The 18994-nt window shown below is 39.6% G+C and overlaps 1 protein-coding gene across 1 annotated transcript in view; it reads left to right on the top strand.

The window, feature by feature from the left end:
• The first annotated feature begins 4579 nt into the window (after positions 1–4579).
• The window catches only part of MTX2 (metaxin 2), a 75643-nt gene continuing 61228 nt past the window's right edge, over positions 4580–18994 (top strand). The window contains exon 1 of the mRNA XM_027557040.1: positions 4580–4825. Within this exon, the coding sequence (XP_027412841.1) occupies positions 4786–4825 (40 nt within the window). The 5' untranslated portion in view covers positions 4580–4785. The remainder of the gene's footprint in view (positions 4826–18994) is intronic.

The raw sequence follows: 18994 nt of genomic DNA, 5'->3' as shown, positions 1-18994 counted from the left end.
TGCTTTAGTGACTGAGCTATGCAGGAAACCCAAGAGATAAACCTATTATCTCTACTTCTTGGCAATTCTGAATCTCAGCCAGCAAGATGCTGCTGCTTCTTAAACACTGCTATGTTTATGTCCACGTGAGTTTTTGGTAAGTTGAAATTTAGTTTAGCAAGTTTCCTGGTTGCAGAGGGTGATATTGATGTGTGTGTATGTGTGTGCTCAGTTGTTCCTGCTACTGTTAAGTCGCTTCAGTCGTGTCCAACTCTGTGCAACCCCATAGATGGCAGCCCACCAGGCTCCCCCGTCCTGGGATTCTCCAGGCAAGAACACTGGAGTGGGTTGCCATTTCCTCCTCCAATGTATGAAAGTGAAAAGTGAAAGTGAAGTCGCTCAGTTGTGTCCGACTCTTAGTGACCCCATGGACTGCAGCCCACCAGGCTCCTCCATCCATGGGATTTTCCAGGTAAGAGTACTGGAGTGGGGTGCCATTGCCTTCTCTGTCAGTCGCTTCAGTCATGTCAGTCGCTTCAGTCATGTCCTATTCTTTGTGACTCTATGGACTGTAAGTCACCAGACTCCTCTGTCCATGGGATTCTTCAGGCAAGGATACCAGAGTGGGTTCTCATGCCCTCCTCCAGGGGATCTTCCTGACCTAGGGATTGAACCCACATCTCCTACATCTCCTACATTGCAGATGGATTCTTTACCATTGAGCCATGGGGAAAGCCCACAAATGTTGCTTTATCCTTAAAAAAATCATCTACTGTAGTGAGTAAAATTGTGTCCCTTCTCTCCCACAATAAGATAGGTAAATTTCTGATCTCTGATACCTGTGATCTTATTTGGAAATACGGTCTTTGCAGATGAAATCAAATTAAGATGAGGTCATCTTAAATGAGGTGGGCCCTAATCCAATGACTGGTGCCCTTATAAGAAGAGGGAAATATGCCCACATAGACACACAGCCTCTTGCCTATTGATGAAAGTGAGAGAGGAGAGTGAGAAAGCTGGCTTAAAACTCAACATTCAAAAAACATATAACCATAACATATAACCATAAATTGGGTGGCATCCAGTCCCACCACTTCATGACAAATAGATGGGGAAACAATGGAAATAGTGACACACTATTTTATTGGGCTCCAAAATCACCGCAGATAGGGACTGCAGCCATGAAATTAAGACTCTTTCTCCTTGGAAGAAAAGCTATGACAAACCTAGACAGCATATTAAAAAGCAGAGACATTCCTTTGCCAATAAATTCCGTCTAGTCAAAGCTATGGTTTTTCCAGTAGTCATGTATGGATCTGAGAGTTGGACTATAAAGAAAGCTGAGCGCCAAAGAATTGATGCTTTTAAACTGTGGTGTTGGAGAAGACTCTTGAGAGTCCCTTGGACTGCAAGGAGATCCAACCAGTCCATCCTAAAGGAAATCAGTCCTAAATATTCATTGGAAGGGCTGATGCTGAAGCTGAAACCCCAATCCTTTGGCCACCTGATGCGAAGAACTGACTAATTTGAAAAGACCCTGATGCTGGGAAATACTGAAGGCAGAAGGAGAAGGGGATGACAGAGGATGAGATGGTTTCATGGCATCACTGACTCATTGGACATGAGTTTGAGCAAGCTTTGGGAGTTGGTGATGGACGGGGAAGCCTGGTGTGCTGCAGTCCATGGGGTTGCAGAGTCGGACATGACCGTGTTACTGAACTGAACTGAGACACACAGCAAAAATGCATATGATGATGGGAGGTGGTGATTTGAGTGATGTGTCTACAAGCCAGAGAAGGCCAAGGATAGCTGACAGCCCCTAAAAGCTACAAAGAAGCAGGGAAGAATTCTTCTCGGCAGCTTGGAGAGAAAGCATGGTTCTGATGACACTGATTTCAGACTTCTAGCCTCCACATATTTGAGAGAATAAATTTCTATTGTTTTTAGCCACTCGATTTATGGTTATACGTTGTGAAACTAATATACTAGTTAAAGAAACAGAACTATGGACCAAAAACTGTAATAGAGCTATGGAAGCATAAAGAAAGAAGACGTTGCTTTCTAAATGTCATGGACAGTAATTCTCAGAACATCATGTTTCTTTGCAGAAACTTAGTAAGCTATCTGACTTTTAAATTAAATGTGATTTTTTTAAATTGAGGTATGATTGACATAGTAGTAGTAGTGTTAGTTGATCATTTGTGTCTGACTCTTTGCAACCCCATGGAGCCCACCAGGCTCCTCTGTCCATGGGATTCTCCAGGTAAGAATACTGGAGTGGGTTGCCATTCCTTTCTCCACGGGATCTTCCCAACCCAAGGGGCAAACCCTGGTCTCCTGCATTGCAGGCAGATTCTTTACTGTCCTAGCTACGAGGGAAGCTCTATGATTGACATACAACATTATATTAGTTTCAGATGTACAGCATAAAGATTCAAAATTTGTATGTATTGTGAAATGATCACCACAATACATCTAGTTAACATTTGTCATTCTACGTAGTTACAGAAGTGTTTCTTGTGATGTAAACTTGTAGGATTTATTCTCTTCAGTTCAGTTCAGTCGCTCAGTTGTGTCTGACTCTTTGCGACCCCATGAATTGCAGCACGCCAGGCCTCCCTGTCCATCACCAGCTCCCGGAGTTCACTCAGACTCCCGTCCATTAAGTCGGTGATGTCATCCAGCCATCTCACCCTCTGTCATCCCTTTTTCTTCCTGCCCCTAATCCTTCCCAGCATCAGAGTCTTTTCCAATGAGTCAACTCTTTGCATGAGGTGGCCAAAGTACTGGAGTTTCAGCTTTAGCATCATTCCTTCCAAAGAACACCCAGGGCTGATCTCCTTGAGAATGGACTGGGATCTCCTTGCAGTCCAAGGGACTCTCAAGAGTCTTCTCCAACACCACAGTTCAAAATCATCAATTCTTCGGCACTCAGCTTTCTTCACAGTCCAACTCTCACATCCATACATGACCACTGGAAAAACCATAGCCTTGACCAGATGGACCTTTGTTGGCAAAGTTTATTCTCTTAGCAACTTTTAAATATGCAACACATTATTACCTATAGTTGCTGTGCTGTGCATTATATACTCTTGACTTATTTTATAACTAGAGAAGTTTGTACCTTTTTATTTCTTTCACCCATTTCTTACACCTTGCCTCTGTCACCCACCAATCTGTTCTCTGTAACTATAAGCTTTCATTTCTTCTTGTGTGTGTGGTTTTTTTTTTTTTTTTAGGTTTCATGTATAAGTGAGATCATATGGTATTTGTCTTTCTGTGACCTATTTAAGTTAGGATCATGCCCCCAAGGTCCATCTATGTTGTTGCAATGGCATTATTTCATTATTTTCTATGGCTGAATAATATCCCTTTGTATGTGTATACATACGGTGTACCTATATATTGTTACCTTGGACAAACCACTTACGTTTTTAAGCCTCAGGATTCCCTGGTGGAGAGCTAGTAAAGAATTCGCCTGCAATGCTGAAGGCCTGGGTTTGATCCCTGGGTTGGGAAGATCCCTTGGAAAAGAGAATGGCTATCCACTCTAGCATTCTGGGCTGGAGAAGAATTCCATGGACTGTATAGTCCAACGGGTCGCAAAGAGTCCAACAGGACTGAGTGACTTTCACTTTCTTATTTGCTCCAGCTACGTTCTCTCTGGCAAACATGGTTGAGTGAAGAAATAATTAAACATTAATGTCTGTCCATGGACCAATCAACAGTAGCTGAATAAAGGAAATTAATGTGGATTTGAAATCTGGGCTTGAGCGGACTCCCTGGGCAGGCAGTTTAACATTCCTCAGCCTGTTTCTTTACCTGTAAAAGGGCAATAAGATCTCACCGGGTTGTTTATAGAGGATGAAATGAAATAGAATACTGTATATATATTTTAAGTCTGGTATTCAGTGGACGCTTAGGAATGCTACTTGCCTTTATCATATCACTAATACGTGAAATCTAAAAAATACAACCCAGTAGTGAATGTAACAAAAAAAAGACTCACAGATACAGAGAACAAATTAATGGTTACAAATGAGGAGGAGGAAGGGGCAATACAGGAGTGGGAGTGTGGGAGATAGAAACTACTGATGTAAGATACGCTACAGGGGATAAGCACAACACAGGGGATATAGCCAATATTTTGTAATGTAAATGGAGTTTAACCTTTAAAAATTGTATAAACATAAAATTTAAAGGAAATGGCAACCCACTCCAGTCATCTTGTCTGGAAAATCCCATGGATAAAGGAGCCTGGCGGGCTACAGCTAATGGGGTTGCAAAGAGTCGGACACAACTAAGTGAGCACATAGAATCATGGGCAAACAACTGCCTCTTGTTTGAAATCACTTTAACAAAAAAATAAAACAAAACAAAACAAACGTATTTGCTTACAAAAATTTCGCTTGGAAAGGAAACTGAAAACTTCTGGGGTACACCCGCCCACCCTGTACGCCAGAGTCGGGAATCAAATACCCTTCTCTTCTCCCTCTCCCTTTCTGGGGTGGCCCCCAGTGGCCGGGAGCCCGGGGACAGGAAATGCCAAAGAAGGCGGAGGCGGGGCCAGCGGAAGCGCTCGCGCGCCGCTGTCAGCTGCGCCGGAAGTTCCTGGCCAGGCCTGGCGGTAACCTTGGAGTCTGAGCCGGTGGTGCTGCCGCCGCCGTCGCCGCAGGGGTGGGCTTTGGGAGTCCAAGCCTCTGCCGGAGCCAGGCCTGTTAGGATCCAGGAGCCGCCGGGGTTGCGCGGGAGTTCGCTGAGGATCTCGGGGAGCAGGAACTGCGGGCGCAGGGCCGCCCAGCCGACATGTCTCTAGTTGCGGAAGCCTTAGTCTCCCAGATCGCAGGTAGCGTGTGTGGCCGCGGACCCGGACGGAGGCGGGGGCCGTCCTGGGGTAGTCATAGGGAGCAGTGCGGCTTTAAGCACTGCAGCTTTCCTCCAGCTTTGCAGCATTAGACGCTGAACCCAAGCTTCGGGATAGAGGCGGGCACTGACTACTATCTCCTGGATGAGAAAACAGGGGGAGAAACTTGGCTAAGGTCAGCCTGGAGGAGTGGGAATCCCATCCGTTTTTCCTGGGCAGTGCTTTGTCCAGCTACCCATTGGGTCTGTGTTGGGATAAGTGGAGAACGCTGTGGGCTGGAATTAAGGTGGGAGGCGTGGCCATATCCGAGAGCTTCAGAGTTAAGTGTTGGGGCAGCCTCGGTGTGGGACCTGAAGTTTAAGGTGCTTGTCACTAATGAGTCGCCATTGTCATTTGAGAGGCCAATGAGCAGCACAATATTGCCATTTGCTAGGTCTCCAGCATTCACTGACCCAGTTTTAAGGCTGCATGAATTTTTTGAAACACCTTTGACTCGACGGACTGAACATGACTGTTGTAAATAGATTTACAATATATTTTGAAATTTTCTGTTATTGAATATATTTCTGTTATCGAGGTTCTTATTTACTGTAGTGAAAGATATTAAATATTGTTCAGAAAGTGAGAGACTATTGTAGGTATAGGTTGATGGGTTAATCTTTAAATGGAGTTAGTCTTAAACGTCCTAGAAGTATTTTCATTGAGTACGGTAAATATTCAGAAACCAGGATACTTAGGTACCTTTGCAATAAGGTAGTATTTTTGAAATGAAAAGTATTGAATGTCATGGAATTTGCCAAATGTTTTTCATTACATTTGTGTTAAAATTCATTTCTCTTTTCTTTTTCTCACTCAAAGATATTGTCTTCTAAAAGTGAGGGAAGCCCCCACTAGATTGCAAGCTTCTTGAAGGCAGGAATGATACTTACATTGTTTCTAGTATCTTGAGGACCTGTCAGTTGGTGCTCAATAAGTATTCGTGACCTGAATCAATGAATAATCTTGAGATTTCAAGCAATGATTATTTGTTTTTACTGTTCATGTTTTTTAAAAAGTTAGATCATGAATGTAGATTGCTATATTAAAATATTTCATAGTGTATGCTGATATTGGTATACAGTGTACATGTACCCTAATGTGTGATTTCTTAAGGAAAAAATGAATATCTTTTAATCAATTTGGAACTTTGCTTCAGTTCCTGAAATTTAGGAGTTTCTATGAATTTGATCAGTCTGCCATCTTAGCTATTTGGGGTGATCACTCTAGGAGGAGGCATTTATAGATGGATAATTTAATAAGTCGTGTTGGGACAGCTCCTACGTTATGACACTGCAAGAATAAATTCTAGATGGATTAAAAATTTAAGTGTAAAATAAGAACAGAAACCAAATTGTAATAAAATAATTAGGAAAAATATAGGTGATATAGTGTAGGATGCCTAAGCAAGACAGAGTTCAGAGTGCATGGAAGAAAAAATTAATAGAATTTTTGCAGATACATTTTAAAAGCTTCGTATGATGAGGCACATAAGTTTCTACAAATTAATAAGAAAAAGGCAGACCAACAGAATCAAAGATAAAGAATAAGAACAGGCAGTTAACTAAAGGGGAAATGCAAATCAGCAGTGAATATATGAAAAGATGCCCTCCATCACTAATTTCCACCCAGTCAGATGGGCAGAAATGAATACTATAATTTTTAGTACTGACACTGGCATGGGGAAAACAGTTGCCCTCAAAGTATTGGGGAGTCTGTAAGAAACAGCTGCTTTTGGGGAACTTAACATAGCAATAGTTATTTAAATGCTACTGCAGATGGTGATTGCAACCATGAAATTAAAAGACGCTTACTCCTTGGAAGGAAAGTTATGACCAACCTAGATAGCATATTAAAAAGGAGAGACATTACTTTGCCAACAAAGGTCCGTCTAGTCAAGGCTATGGTTTTTCCAATAGTCATGTATGGATGTGAGAGTTGGACTGTGAAGAAAGCTGAGCGCTGAAGAATTGATGCTTTTGAACTGTGGTGTTGGAGAAGACTTTTGAGAGTCCATTGGACTGCAAGGAGATCCAACCAGTCCATTCTAAAGGAGATCAGTCCTGGATGTTTATTGGAAGGACTGATGCTAAAGCTGAAACTCCAATACTTTGGCCACCTCATGTGAAGAGTTGACTCACTGGAAAAGACCCTGATGCTGGGAGGGATTGGGGGCAGGAGGAGAAGGGGACGACAAAGGATGAGATGGCTGGATGGCATCACCGACTCGATGGATGTGAGTCTGAGTGAACTCCGGAAGTTTGTGACAGACAGGGAGGCCTGGCGTGCTACGATTCATGGGGTTGCAAAGAGTCGGACACGACTGAGCGACTGAACTGAACTGAATTAACTCAGAAATTCTTTATGGGATTTATCTGATAGAAATATAAGGGCCAGTATTTAAAGAAATATACAACTGTAGTAATTGTAGTATTATCTGTAATAGCAAAAACCCAGAGACATCTTAAATATATGTTAAGTTACAGCATGCGTGGTCAGTTGTGTCTGACTCTTTGTGACCTCATAGCCTGCCAGACTCCTCTGTTCGTGAGCTTTTCCAGGCAGGAATACTGGAGTGGGTTGCCATTTCCTACTCCAGGGGAATTCCCTCATCCAGGGATCTAACCCACATCTCTTGTGTCCCCTGAATTGGCAGGCAGAGTCTTTATCACTGTGCCACGTGGGAGGGTATAGTTATAGCATGCCACATTATTACAGATACTAAAAATATAGAAGTATAGCTGTTAAGCTTTCCTGGTGGCTCATTGGTAAAGAATCTACCTGCCAATGCTGGAGACATGGATTCAATCCCTGGGTTGGGGAAATCCCCTGGAGAAGGAAATGGCAACCCACTCCAGTATTCTTGACTTGGAAATCCCATGGACAGAGGAACCTGATGGGCTGCAGTCCGTGGGGTTGCGAAAGAGTCAGACACGACTTAGTGACTAAACAACAATAGCAACATAGCTGTTAAGCATATTGGCTGAAGACTCTGATTATCTTAAATATTAATAAAAACAAGTTTAAAACTATATATATATATATATGTAGTATGAAACTATATATATAGAGTATGAACTATATATATATAGTGTATATATATATAGTATGAACTATTTAAATAAATGAATTCTGTGTAAATAGGTATATGTAAGCAAAAAAATGTAGGAGAATACTCAATTTTAACTAGTAATTTCAGAGTAATAAGGATAGTGTGTTGGTGGAGTGAGAATATTTTACTTTTAAATTTAAATGGTTGTAATTATAAAAATTTGGAAGATTATATTTTGGCAACAGCAAAAAAAATGATGGCTAACATAATTTATATGAAACCTTGTATTTCACTAGTAAGTGTGACTATTCAGCAACTATTTACAGTATTCTGCTTCTTGTCACAGCTATTTGTAAGACCTCCTCAGACAGCCATTTTGCTTTTTTGCATTTCTTTTTCTTAGGGGTGGTCTTGATCCCTGCCTCCCGTACAATGTCACGAACCTCCATCCATAGTTCATCAGGCACTCTTGTCTATCAGATCTAGTCCCTTAAATCTATTTCTCACACTGTATAATCGTAAGGGATTTGATTTAGGTTATACCTGAATGGTCTAGTGGTTTTCCCTACTTTCTTCAATTTAAGTCTGAATTTGGCAATAAGGAGTTCATGATCTGAGCCACAGTCAGCTCCCAGTCTTGTTTTTGCTGACTTTATAGATCTGCTACATCTTTGGCTGCAAAGAATATAATCAGTCTGATTAAAGTGTTGGCCATCTGGTGATATCCATGTGTAGAGTCTTCTCTTGTGTTGTTGGAAGAGGGTGTTTCCTATGACCAGTGCGTTCTCTTGGCAGAACTCTATTAGCCTTTGCTCTGCTTCATTCTGTACTCCAAGGCCAAATTTTCACAAATAGCTGTGAAAAGAGAAGTGAAAAGCAAAGGAGAAAAGGAAAGATATACCCATTTGAATGCAGAGTTTCAAAGAATAGCAAGGAGAGATAAGAAAGGCTTCCTCAGTGATCAGTGCAAAGAAATAGAGGAAAGCAATAGAATGGGAAAGACTAGAGATCTCTTCAAGAAAATCAGAGATATCAAGGGAATATTTCATGCAAAGATGGGCTCAATAAAGGACAGAAATGGTATGGACCTAACAGAAGCAGAAGACATTAAGAAGAAGTGGCAAGATTACACAGAAGAACTATACAAAAAAGATCTTCATGACCCAGATAATCACAAAGGTGTGATCACTCACCTAGAGCCAGACATCCTGGAATGCGAAGTCAAGTGGCCCTTAGGAAGCATCACTACAAAAAAGCTAGTGGAGGTGGTGGAATTCCAGTTGAGCTATTTCAGATCCTGAAAGATGATGCTGTGAAAGTGCTGCACTCAATATGCCAGCAAATTTGGAAAACTCAGCAGTGGCCACAGGACTGGAAATGTCAGTTTTCATTCCAGTCCCAAAGAAAGGCAATGCCAAAGAATGCTCATACTACCGCGCGTTTGCACTCATCTCACATGCTAGTAAAGTAATGCTCAAAAGTCTCCAAGCCAATCTTCAACAATAGTTCACGTGAACTGTGAACTTCTAGATGTTCAAGCTGGTTTTAGAACAGGCAGAGGAACCAGAGATCCAAGTTGCCAACATCTGCTGGATCATCAAAAAAGCAAGAGAGTTCCAGAAAAACTTCTATTTCTGCTTTATTGACTATGCCAAAGCCTTTGTGTGGATCACAATAAACTGTGGAAAATTCTGAAAGAGATAGGAATACCAGACCACCTGACCTGCCCCTTGAGAAACCTGTATGCAGGTCAGGAAGCAACAGTTAGAACTGGACATGGAACGGCAGGCTGGTTCCAAATAGGAAAAGGAGTATGTCAAGGTTGTATATTGTCACCCTGCTTATTTAACTTCTATGCAGAGTACATCGTGAGAAACACTGGGCTGGAGGAAGCACAAGCTGGAATCTAGATTGCTGGGAGAAATATCAATAACCTCAGGTAAACAGATGACACCAGCCTTATGGCAGAAAGTGAAGAACTAAAGAGCCTCTTGATGCAGGTGAAAGAGGAGAGTGAAAAAGTTGGCTTAAAGCTCAACATTCAGAAAACTAAGATCATGGCATCTGGTCCCATCATTCCATAGCAAATAGTTGGGGAAACAGTGGAAACAGTGTCAGACTTTATTTTTGGGGGCTCCCAAGTCACTGCAGATGGTGATTGCAGCCATGAAATTAAAAGACACTTATTCCTTGAAAAAAAAGTTATGACCAACCTAGACAGCATATTAAAAAGCAGAGACATTACTTTGCCAACAAAGGTCCGTCTAGTCAAGGCTATGGTTTTTCCAGTAGTCATGTATGGATGTGAGAGTTGGACTATAAAGAAAGCTGAGCGCCAAAGAATTGATGCTTTTAAACGTTGGAGAAGACTCTTGAGAGTCCCTTGGACTGCAAGGAGATCCAACCAGTCCATCCTAAAGGAAATCAGTCCTAAATATTCATTGGAAGGGCTGATGCTGAAGCTGAAACCCCAATCCTTTGGCCACCTGATGCGAAGAACTGACTAATTTGAAAAGACCCTGATGCTGGGAAAGATTGAAGACAGGAAGAGAAGGGGATGACCGAGGATGAGATGGTTGGATGGCATCACCGACTCAATGGACATGAGTTTGGGTAAACTCTGGGAGTTGATGATGGACAGGGAGGCCTGATAATGGATAGGGATCCCTGTGGATAGGGAGACACACATACAAACACACACAGACAGACAGACACATAGACACACACACAGGCATATGTTCTGGTGGAGGTTGGCCAACCAGATGCTAAGGCCACAATGTAGATAGCCCTGAAGGGGCTCCAGGAGAAGAGAGCAGGTGCAGCTGCTTGCAGAGCCTGAGCTTTGTTTGTTAGTAAGTTAGGCCCACCCAGGATAATCTCTGTTTTGATTAACATAAAGTCAGCTCATTCGGGCTTGCTTTAATTATGTCAGCAAAATTCCTTCCCAGCTTGCCTAGAGTAGTATTTGAATAACTGGGAGGTATTTGCTACAAAGTGGCTGTCTTCCCTCTGTGTTCCCAACACCTGCTGGAGGATGTCCCTTGTAGCTCACCCTAGTAAGACACAGTAGAAAGGGTATTCTGGCAAAGGTAGTCTCACCAGTTTAATGGACTTCAGAGCCATCACAGGTGTATATGAATTTGCTGATATAAATGGTACTTGGCAAATACATATTTGTGTATCTAACTGAATAGTTTATTTGGATAGTTTTTTTAAGGAGAGAATTTTGAATTTTTCTTTTAACTTAGTGATGTTTAAAGGAATGGTAACTTACGATTTTTGAACTAAAGTTTGAATCTCTAGATAAGGACGTGCTAGATTAAGAACTGTAAAAGGAGGATAAATAGTCTGGATATTGAATGGTTTTCAGAATCTTTTATAACAGCCTGTGTATTTTAAATTTTCACTTGGTTTTTTTTTAAACTGGCAAGATTTTCAACACATTACTTGAGTTTCAGGTTAAAAAATTAGTTTTTACAGATAGTTGGGTATGAACATATCCTGGGGAATGATTCAGTATTCGCATTTGGGTTGTGTGACCACATTTGGTGTGGTCACTGTAGTAGTCAAAGGGATGGAATACTGTGACAGGAAAGGGCTGACTCATTAGCCTATCTCTGTACCAGGAGAGACCTATGTACCTATCTCTGCTCCAGCTTTTAGGGTTCCACACTGTCATCAGATACATGGAAAAAGCTAGAGAGATACTGAATTTAAACTGCAGGAATCTTCTACAGTGCTGATCACTTCCTTCTCCTTGCTTTCTCCTTGTGGACTTGGAAGTGAGAGTCAGACCTGGGTTCTTATTCAGCTACTTGCTAAAAGTGTGACCTTAGGCAAGTCACTTGCCTTTTTAAGCTTCAGGTTTCTTATTTGCAAATTGGTAAAGATAATTGTAATTATTTAAGGATTAGATAAAAAATAGAAAATGTTTGGCATTGTGTCTGGCACATAGTAAGTGCTCAATAAGTGTTCATTTATGTTATTTTCTGTGGTGTTGGAGAAGACTCTTGAGAGTCCCTTGGACTGCAAGGAGATCCAACCAGTCCATTCTAAAGGAGGTCAGTCCTGGGTGTTCTGTGGAAGGACTGATGCTAAAGCTAAAACTCCAATACTTTGGCCACCTCATGCGAAGAGTTGACTCATTGGAAAAGACTCTGATGCTGGGAGGGATTGGGGGCAGGAGGAGAAGGGGACGACAGAGGATGAGATGGCTGGATGGCATCACTGACTGGATGGACATGAGTTTGGGTGAACTCCGGGAGTTGGTGATGGACAGGAAGGCCTGGTGTGCTGCGATTCAAGGGGTTGCAAAGAGTCAGACACAACTGAGCGACTGAACTGAACTGAACTGAATGTTATTTTTGGCTCATTTACCTATCAGTTTTTCTCTCTCACTGGACTTTGCCTCTGTCCTCTTGTGTAAAAATACAAGTTTGGTAAAACTTTTAAAATTACTTTTAGATAGAATACATAATTTATTTCAATAATATAAAACATCTGTAAACAGTTATTACATTTATTAAAGTTACTCCTATAACGAATTATTCTGATATTTGTTTCAAGATTATACCTTTGATAAGTTTCAGCCATATTTATCTTCATTATATAATTGAATCTTCAGTATAGGTCATAGGGGTAGATACTTTGAGGCTTTTTCAGTAGTGGTTTATTTATGAGGTTTTGCTGAAAAGTTTTAGCCTTAAAAAATTAGTTGTTATGTATCTGGTTGATGATAAGAGTAAGTGTCCATTTTTGACCTACTGTGCTAGATAATACATAGCTGCTGATACTAACAATTTGATCCTTTTAGGTGTTGTTTTTGTTTTATGGATAAGGAAATTGAAACTTGTATAAAAACAAGGGCACTGGAGTAAGATAGAACTGAGTTCTAAGCCTTTTGTTTAATAATCTTGGGCAGACCTTAATAGGCCAGTTTCCGTATTTGTGAAAGGGTGACAGTATATTTTATAAAGTATGGTAAGCACCTCACTTAGGGCGCTACATGGTATGTTTAGTACATGGTAGTTTCTGTTATTCCTGTGTTTTCCTGGTGCCTTTGAGGATGTTACCATTGTAATATCCTCTTAATATTTTGGACACCAAAATATCCCAAGTGTCTTTATTTTTATTAACTATACCATCTTTTCTGAGTTAGTGACTAGTACTTCACTAATGTGTTGATATATTTTAAGCATATTAGTCAATTTCATCATAGCACAGTTAATAATCTTTTGAAATCAGGGCAATGTCTGTTCTGTTCTTTATTTAGAAGCTCCGTAAAGTACGTAAAGGATGAAAAAGAAGACTTGGGATATTTCATTTATCTCATTGTGGGTATGCAGGTGTTTGATTATTTAAATGTGTTAATAATTTCCTTCTAGCAGTAACATTACTTTATGGTATCATCTCGGAAAGTAGTTTTACAGTTCCAGTGACATCCTTATGTAAACATGAAGTTAAGTGTAATAAGTACAGACATGTTTACAAATTTTGTTTTGATATCAGTAATAAACTTTTTTATTCCATCTTTCTTTCACATGAATACTGGGAAATCTGGACTTAGAGCATTTCAGGAGGATTCTAGAGGCTCAGTGAAGTGGAAACTATGGGTTAAAAGTCCTTTGTATAATAGAAGTGATGCTGTTGGTCACAAGGTTTATTGAGAATAAAGAAATGATAGTCAGGGCTCTTACATCTGTATATCGAATATCTAATAATCATTGCAACAGATATTTGAAAAAATACGTTAAATTTCTTTGTTATTGAAAATAAAGGTTTGTTAGTTATTTGTAAACTGCATTCTGAGGATTTTCCAGTATTGAGGAAGGCACTGAAGGATTAATAAGAAGTTACTGAATCGGCCATAACATTGCAGAGAATCTTTTTTCATTTGTGTTCATTGTAGAAATAGTCTCTAACTGTAGTGCTTATCACCTTGGCACCTGTGAAGTAGATATTGAAGGGGCAGATGCAAAAACAAAGACAGAATAGGTTATACTTCACATTAGAGGCAAAACACAATTTATTGACATCAGTGTGATCTATTTTCTTTTACATGTTTGTATTCATGAATAGGTTGGAAACCAAATTCTTAGAGCCAATAATTTGTTTCATTTTAGAAAACTTTGGTATGCTGTGAAGATCACATGAGAGACTTGTTTTTGACCTTGTAATAGTCTGTATTAAGCATAACATGAATTTTGCTACTGTTGTATGCTTTATTAACAATTTGTACTCTGAAATTACTTGACTTTTCATTTTTAGCTTAAGAGATTTTGGTGCCCCATACAATTTGTCAGTCTCTCTTCTGTGAGAACTTCTGAGTTATTAATGTTAGCTCAAGCCTTTCATATTTGAGTGAAAATTGAAAGAACACATCATCAAACTTAACATTTTTCAAACGTTTTTGATATTTCTTGATAAGCAGTTATCAGATGGACTGAAGATGTCAACTGGAGATGAGATATTAAATTCAGGCTTCTCATTTTTTGTTCAAAGACAGAAGTTATATTCAGCAAATCTAGCTACAGACATTTATGTGTAGAAGTATCTGCCTTGGCAGTAAGAGAAATGCATGTTTAATTTTTTATTGCTTTGTAAATGATCCTGTACTCTATTCTTGAACACTTTTCTTATTTTTGTACGCTTTATAAATGAATCATGGTTTTGAACTTTTCTACATCAGTAATAAAAATGAAATTTGATTGGTTAGTAATAAAGAAGGTTCTTTTCATAAAAACAATCATTTTGTCATGGCAATTCCCATTAACTGTAACTGCTTTAGCAAAATAGAAACCATAAAAAGCATTTCATTATGCTTATACACTTAGCTCTGTTTTTGTGCTGATTATATATTTTTATCTCTGAGAACTTTTATAAGCCGAAGAAGTTACTTCATGACTTAACCTGAGATGTTAATTTGGTTAGATGGTTTTATTTCCAGACTTACAGCCATTTTTTGCTGTCAATTATCTTTTAGGCTTTAGATAGCAAAAGACCTGCTTGTATTTTCCATATAATATATTTTTAAGCTGAGTATCTAGTTTGTGCTGTGTGCCCTGCTAGGTGCTGGGGTACAAAACTGGGGAACAGTTGTTGCTTTTGATGAACTTAACATCCTTGTGTGGGACACATCCACCAAAACTGATAATTTGAATACAAAGTGGTATATCCTAGAATACAGACGCTAATTTAGGAAGTCTTTACTGAGTCTTTTACCTCTCTTCTCTCAAACCGAGTTAGGGGTGTTAGATGTTTAGTGAACATCTGAACTCCTCTCCCTGCACCCTCACCCTCTGTCTGGCGCACTTGTGATTATTATTATTTGTGTTTTTACTCAGTTCAGATTTCATCTCCTCTTGTGAATTCTTTCCTGTCTTCCTCAAGCAGGTTATTTCTTCGAGAAGATTCCTATAGTGCTTTATACAAACCTCTGGTCTGATGCTTATATTAATGTTACTGAATACATTCTGTGAGCTTAGAGATTGTATATGGCATTTACATAGTTTATCTAGTTTTATTCTTCCAACAGCCTTAAAGGTGGGTCATTTTCCTCTTTTTACAGATGAGGTAAATGAGGCAAGAAAGATTACACAACTTGGCCTAGGTCACTTAGGCGATAAGTTGTAGAATTGGGAGGGGAACCCAGCCATGTCTCACTTCAAGGCCTGTGTTTCCCCCGACTCCCCCGTATTGTTTATTGTATTGTAAATGCTTATGTGTATCTCAGTCACCTCTTCTCACTCCCCCTGTTCTGTGCCCCCCACCTACTCAACAAAATTAGATCCTAGAGAACAGTGGCAGTTTTATATTAATCTTTGTCTATTTATCATAGTCCTTGGTACATTTTCGGAGAAGGCAATGGCACCCCACTCCAGTACTCTTGCCTGGAAAATCCCATGGATGGAGGAGCCTGGTGGGCTGCAGTCCATGGGGTCGCTAGGAGTTGGACACGACTGAGCGACTTCACTTTCACTTTTCACTTTCATGCATTGGAGAAGGCAATGGCAACCCACTCCAGTGTTCTTGCCTGGAGAATCCCGTGGATGGAGGAGCCTGGTGGGCTACATTCCATGGGGTCGCAAAGAGTCGGACACGACTGAGCGACTTCACTTTCACTTTGGTACATTTTGCAAGTTTAATAACCTGTGGTAGTTCAGTTAAAGGCTTTAATATATTTTTTTCTGCCTCTCTGAGGATTTTCTTTCCCTGCGTTCCTTGTTCATGAAGGGATTCTGTGATGTTTAGGCTGTATTATCTTATTTCCTGTTTATTTTGTCTTTTTGTTTTTGTTGTTGTTCTTGGGGAATCTTGCAGTTCTGCTAGGATTTCTGGAGATATAACAGATCAAATCCTCTGTAGGAAATCATTTGTCTCATGGCTACCAGAGAGGAGTGAGGCAGGAGAAATAGAGAGTTCTCTGGTTACCTAGCTTGATAGAGAGTTAATCTATGTCTAGTATTAGAACATAGTAGATACTTAAAATAACAGATTCTATTATTACAATGATTGTAATGAGTTTACAGTGGTGGGGAGGATTGCTTCTTAGTTGAAGGGACATTTATTTTACATTTACTAGGATTAGATTTAGAAAACCATTACATCTTGGAGGTTAACATTGTTAGCAGTGTTGAGGTCTGATATTTGTGTGGGACTGTCTTTTCTCAGTTTTTTGGCCAGATATTGTGCTTTTAATCTAAACCAGCTGTTTTTGTATAGCTCTGCTATTGATCACATATTCATCTTTGTTTCTGAGAAAAGCTCAGACGTGGTGTCAGTGTGTCCTCTTTTATGAATTCCAGATTACCATTTTTAAAAACAAAATTCACATTTTGAGCCCTAGCTACAAGTTTCATATCTATTCATAGTCACTTGGAGTTGGCCAGCTTTTTATTGGAAATTAATGAAAAATGATGGATCATGTTTATAATGAGACAGAGTCTAAACATAACCCTTTGAGAGGATGACATATGAATCCTTACTGAATAAGAATGGAACGTTTTCAGTTTTAGCTTGTATTCACTGTAGTCTGGGTTATTGGCTTGATGATGCTATGAATTTGTTTTCTTCACCCTTGTTAACCTCCAGAAATTTGTCTGTTTTATGAAATTGATCCTTGAGTAACTTTTTGAAATTGATCTCTACTTTCAAATAGATAGGTTCAAATGGCTCACATTCAAATCTCATAACTACTAACTTAATTTTACTTTCCTTATTGATTACATCTAATGGAAAAACTATCATTTAACCACTTTCTGTTTCCAGAACAAGTGCGGCCTCAGTTCATTAATCTTAAAAGCTTATTCTGGAACACTGTAAAGTTGCAACATGTTAACTAAAGCATGTTTTAAAACATGGCTTTAAGCCATATCCACAAATACTTAAGTAGAATAAGATGGGCAAAAATCTTCTTGAATAAAATTAATCTACACAGATCCTTACTGCCAGTCTTTAATGAGGCAAGTGAATGAAAGGGGTGAAAAGAACTTACTCTTATTTCAGGTGTACTCCATGCCCTCTGGACAGTCTTTTTTTTTTTTTTTTTGGTGGTCACAGACCATCTTCATCAGATTTACTGGGCATGCCTGTGGCAAGTTTGGATTCTTGGCCTTCATTTCTATAGTATCAGAATCTCTGAGTTTAGGGTTTGATGGAAATACATTTTTATGAAGTTTTTTAGGGGATTCTTGTATATTAAGGGTTGAGAACCATTGTTGTAGAATGATTATAATTGCTTTAATTGTAATTAGTTATAATAATTATTACCCAAGTATGTTGATTTGTGGGTTCTGTAAGAGGTTAGCTAATACAGTTGTGTGTTCATTGACGCGGGAGCCACTACCTGACAAACCCTAGCCCTTGTTACTGATTAGCACTGACTTCGGCAAATTATTTGTGGATGTGCCTTAGTTTTCTTACAGTAAAATAGGGATAATAGTAGTGTCTACCTCATCAAGGGCTTCCCAGGTGGCGCCAGTGCTGAAGAACTTGCCTGCCAATGCAGGAAACATAAGAGACATGGGTTCAGTCCTTGGGTCAGGAAGATCCCCTGGAGGAGAGCACAGCAACCCACTCCAGTATTCTTGCCTGGAGAAACCCATGGATAGAGGAGCCTGGTGGGCTATAGTCCATAGTGTCGCGAAGAGTCAGACACGATGGAAGCGACTTAGCACACACGCACCTCATAAAGTTGTGAAATGGTTTCTATGTCAAGCACTTAAGTGCACAATAAATGCAAGAAGTGTTTTAAGATCTATTTATGATCTATAATTTATATACCTTTTTAAATGTAAAATTTAAAAAAATTTAGTATATTTATAGAGATGTGATTATTACCATAATCCAGTTGTAGGACAAACATTTTCTTCACCCCCAAAAGAAATTTCTTGCCTATATACAATCATTTCTCTTCCCAGACCCGCCTAGTCTACCACTAACCTACTTTGTCTGTAGATTTGCCTCTTCTGAATATCTTGTATAAATGGAATCATACAGTGTGTATTCTTTAGCATGGCTTTTTTCACTGGGAATAATGCTTTTGAAATTCATCTATGTTGCATCCATCAGGTATTCTACTTGATTCTTTTTTATTGCCAAATAGTGTTCTGTGGTATGGGTATACCACATTTTGTTTACTCATCAGCTGATGGTCATTGAGGTTGCTTCCACCATTTGATTATTATGAATAATGCTGCTGTGAACTTTCTTGTACAAATCTGTATGTGCATATGTTTTCCCATTTCACATGGGTGAAATCCTAAGAGTGGAATTCTGAGTCATAATGGTAATTTTCAGAAACCACTAAACATTTTATATCCCCCCAGCACTGTGTGAGAATTCCAAATGCTCCATAGCCTTTAAATATTTGTTACTGTCTGTCTTGTTAATTATAGTCATTTTAGTGGCTCTGAAGTGGCATCTCCCTGTGGTTTTGAATTGTGTCTCCCTAGTGACTCATGATATTGAGGATTTTTTCATGTGCTTGTTGGCCATTCATGGAGAAATATCTATTCATATCCTATGCTCATTGAAAAGACTGAGTTGTCATCTTTATTACTGAC

Source organism: Bos indicus x Bos taurus, chromosome 2 (assembly GCF_003369695.1).
Source record: "Bos indicus x Bos taurus breed Angus x Brahman F1 hybrid chromosome 2, Bos_hybrid_MaternalHap_v2.0, whole genome shotgun sequence".
Taxonomy (NCBI): Eukaryota; Metazoa; Chordata; class Mammalia; order Artiodactyla; family Bovidae; genus Bos; species Bos indicus x Bos taurus.
This window is presented reverse-complemented; position numbering and strand designations above follow the sequence as displayed.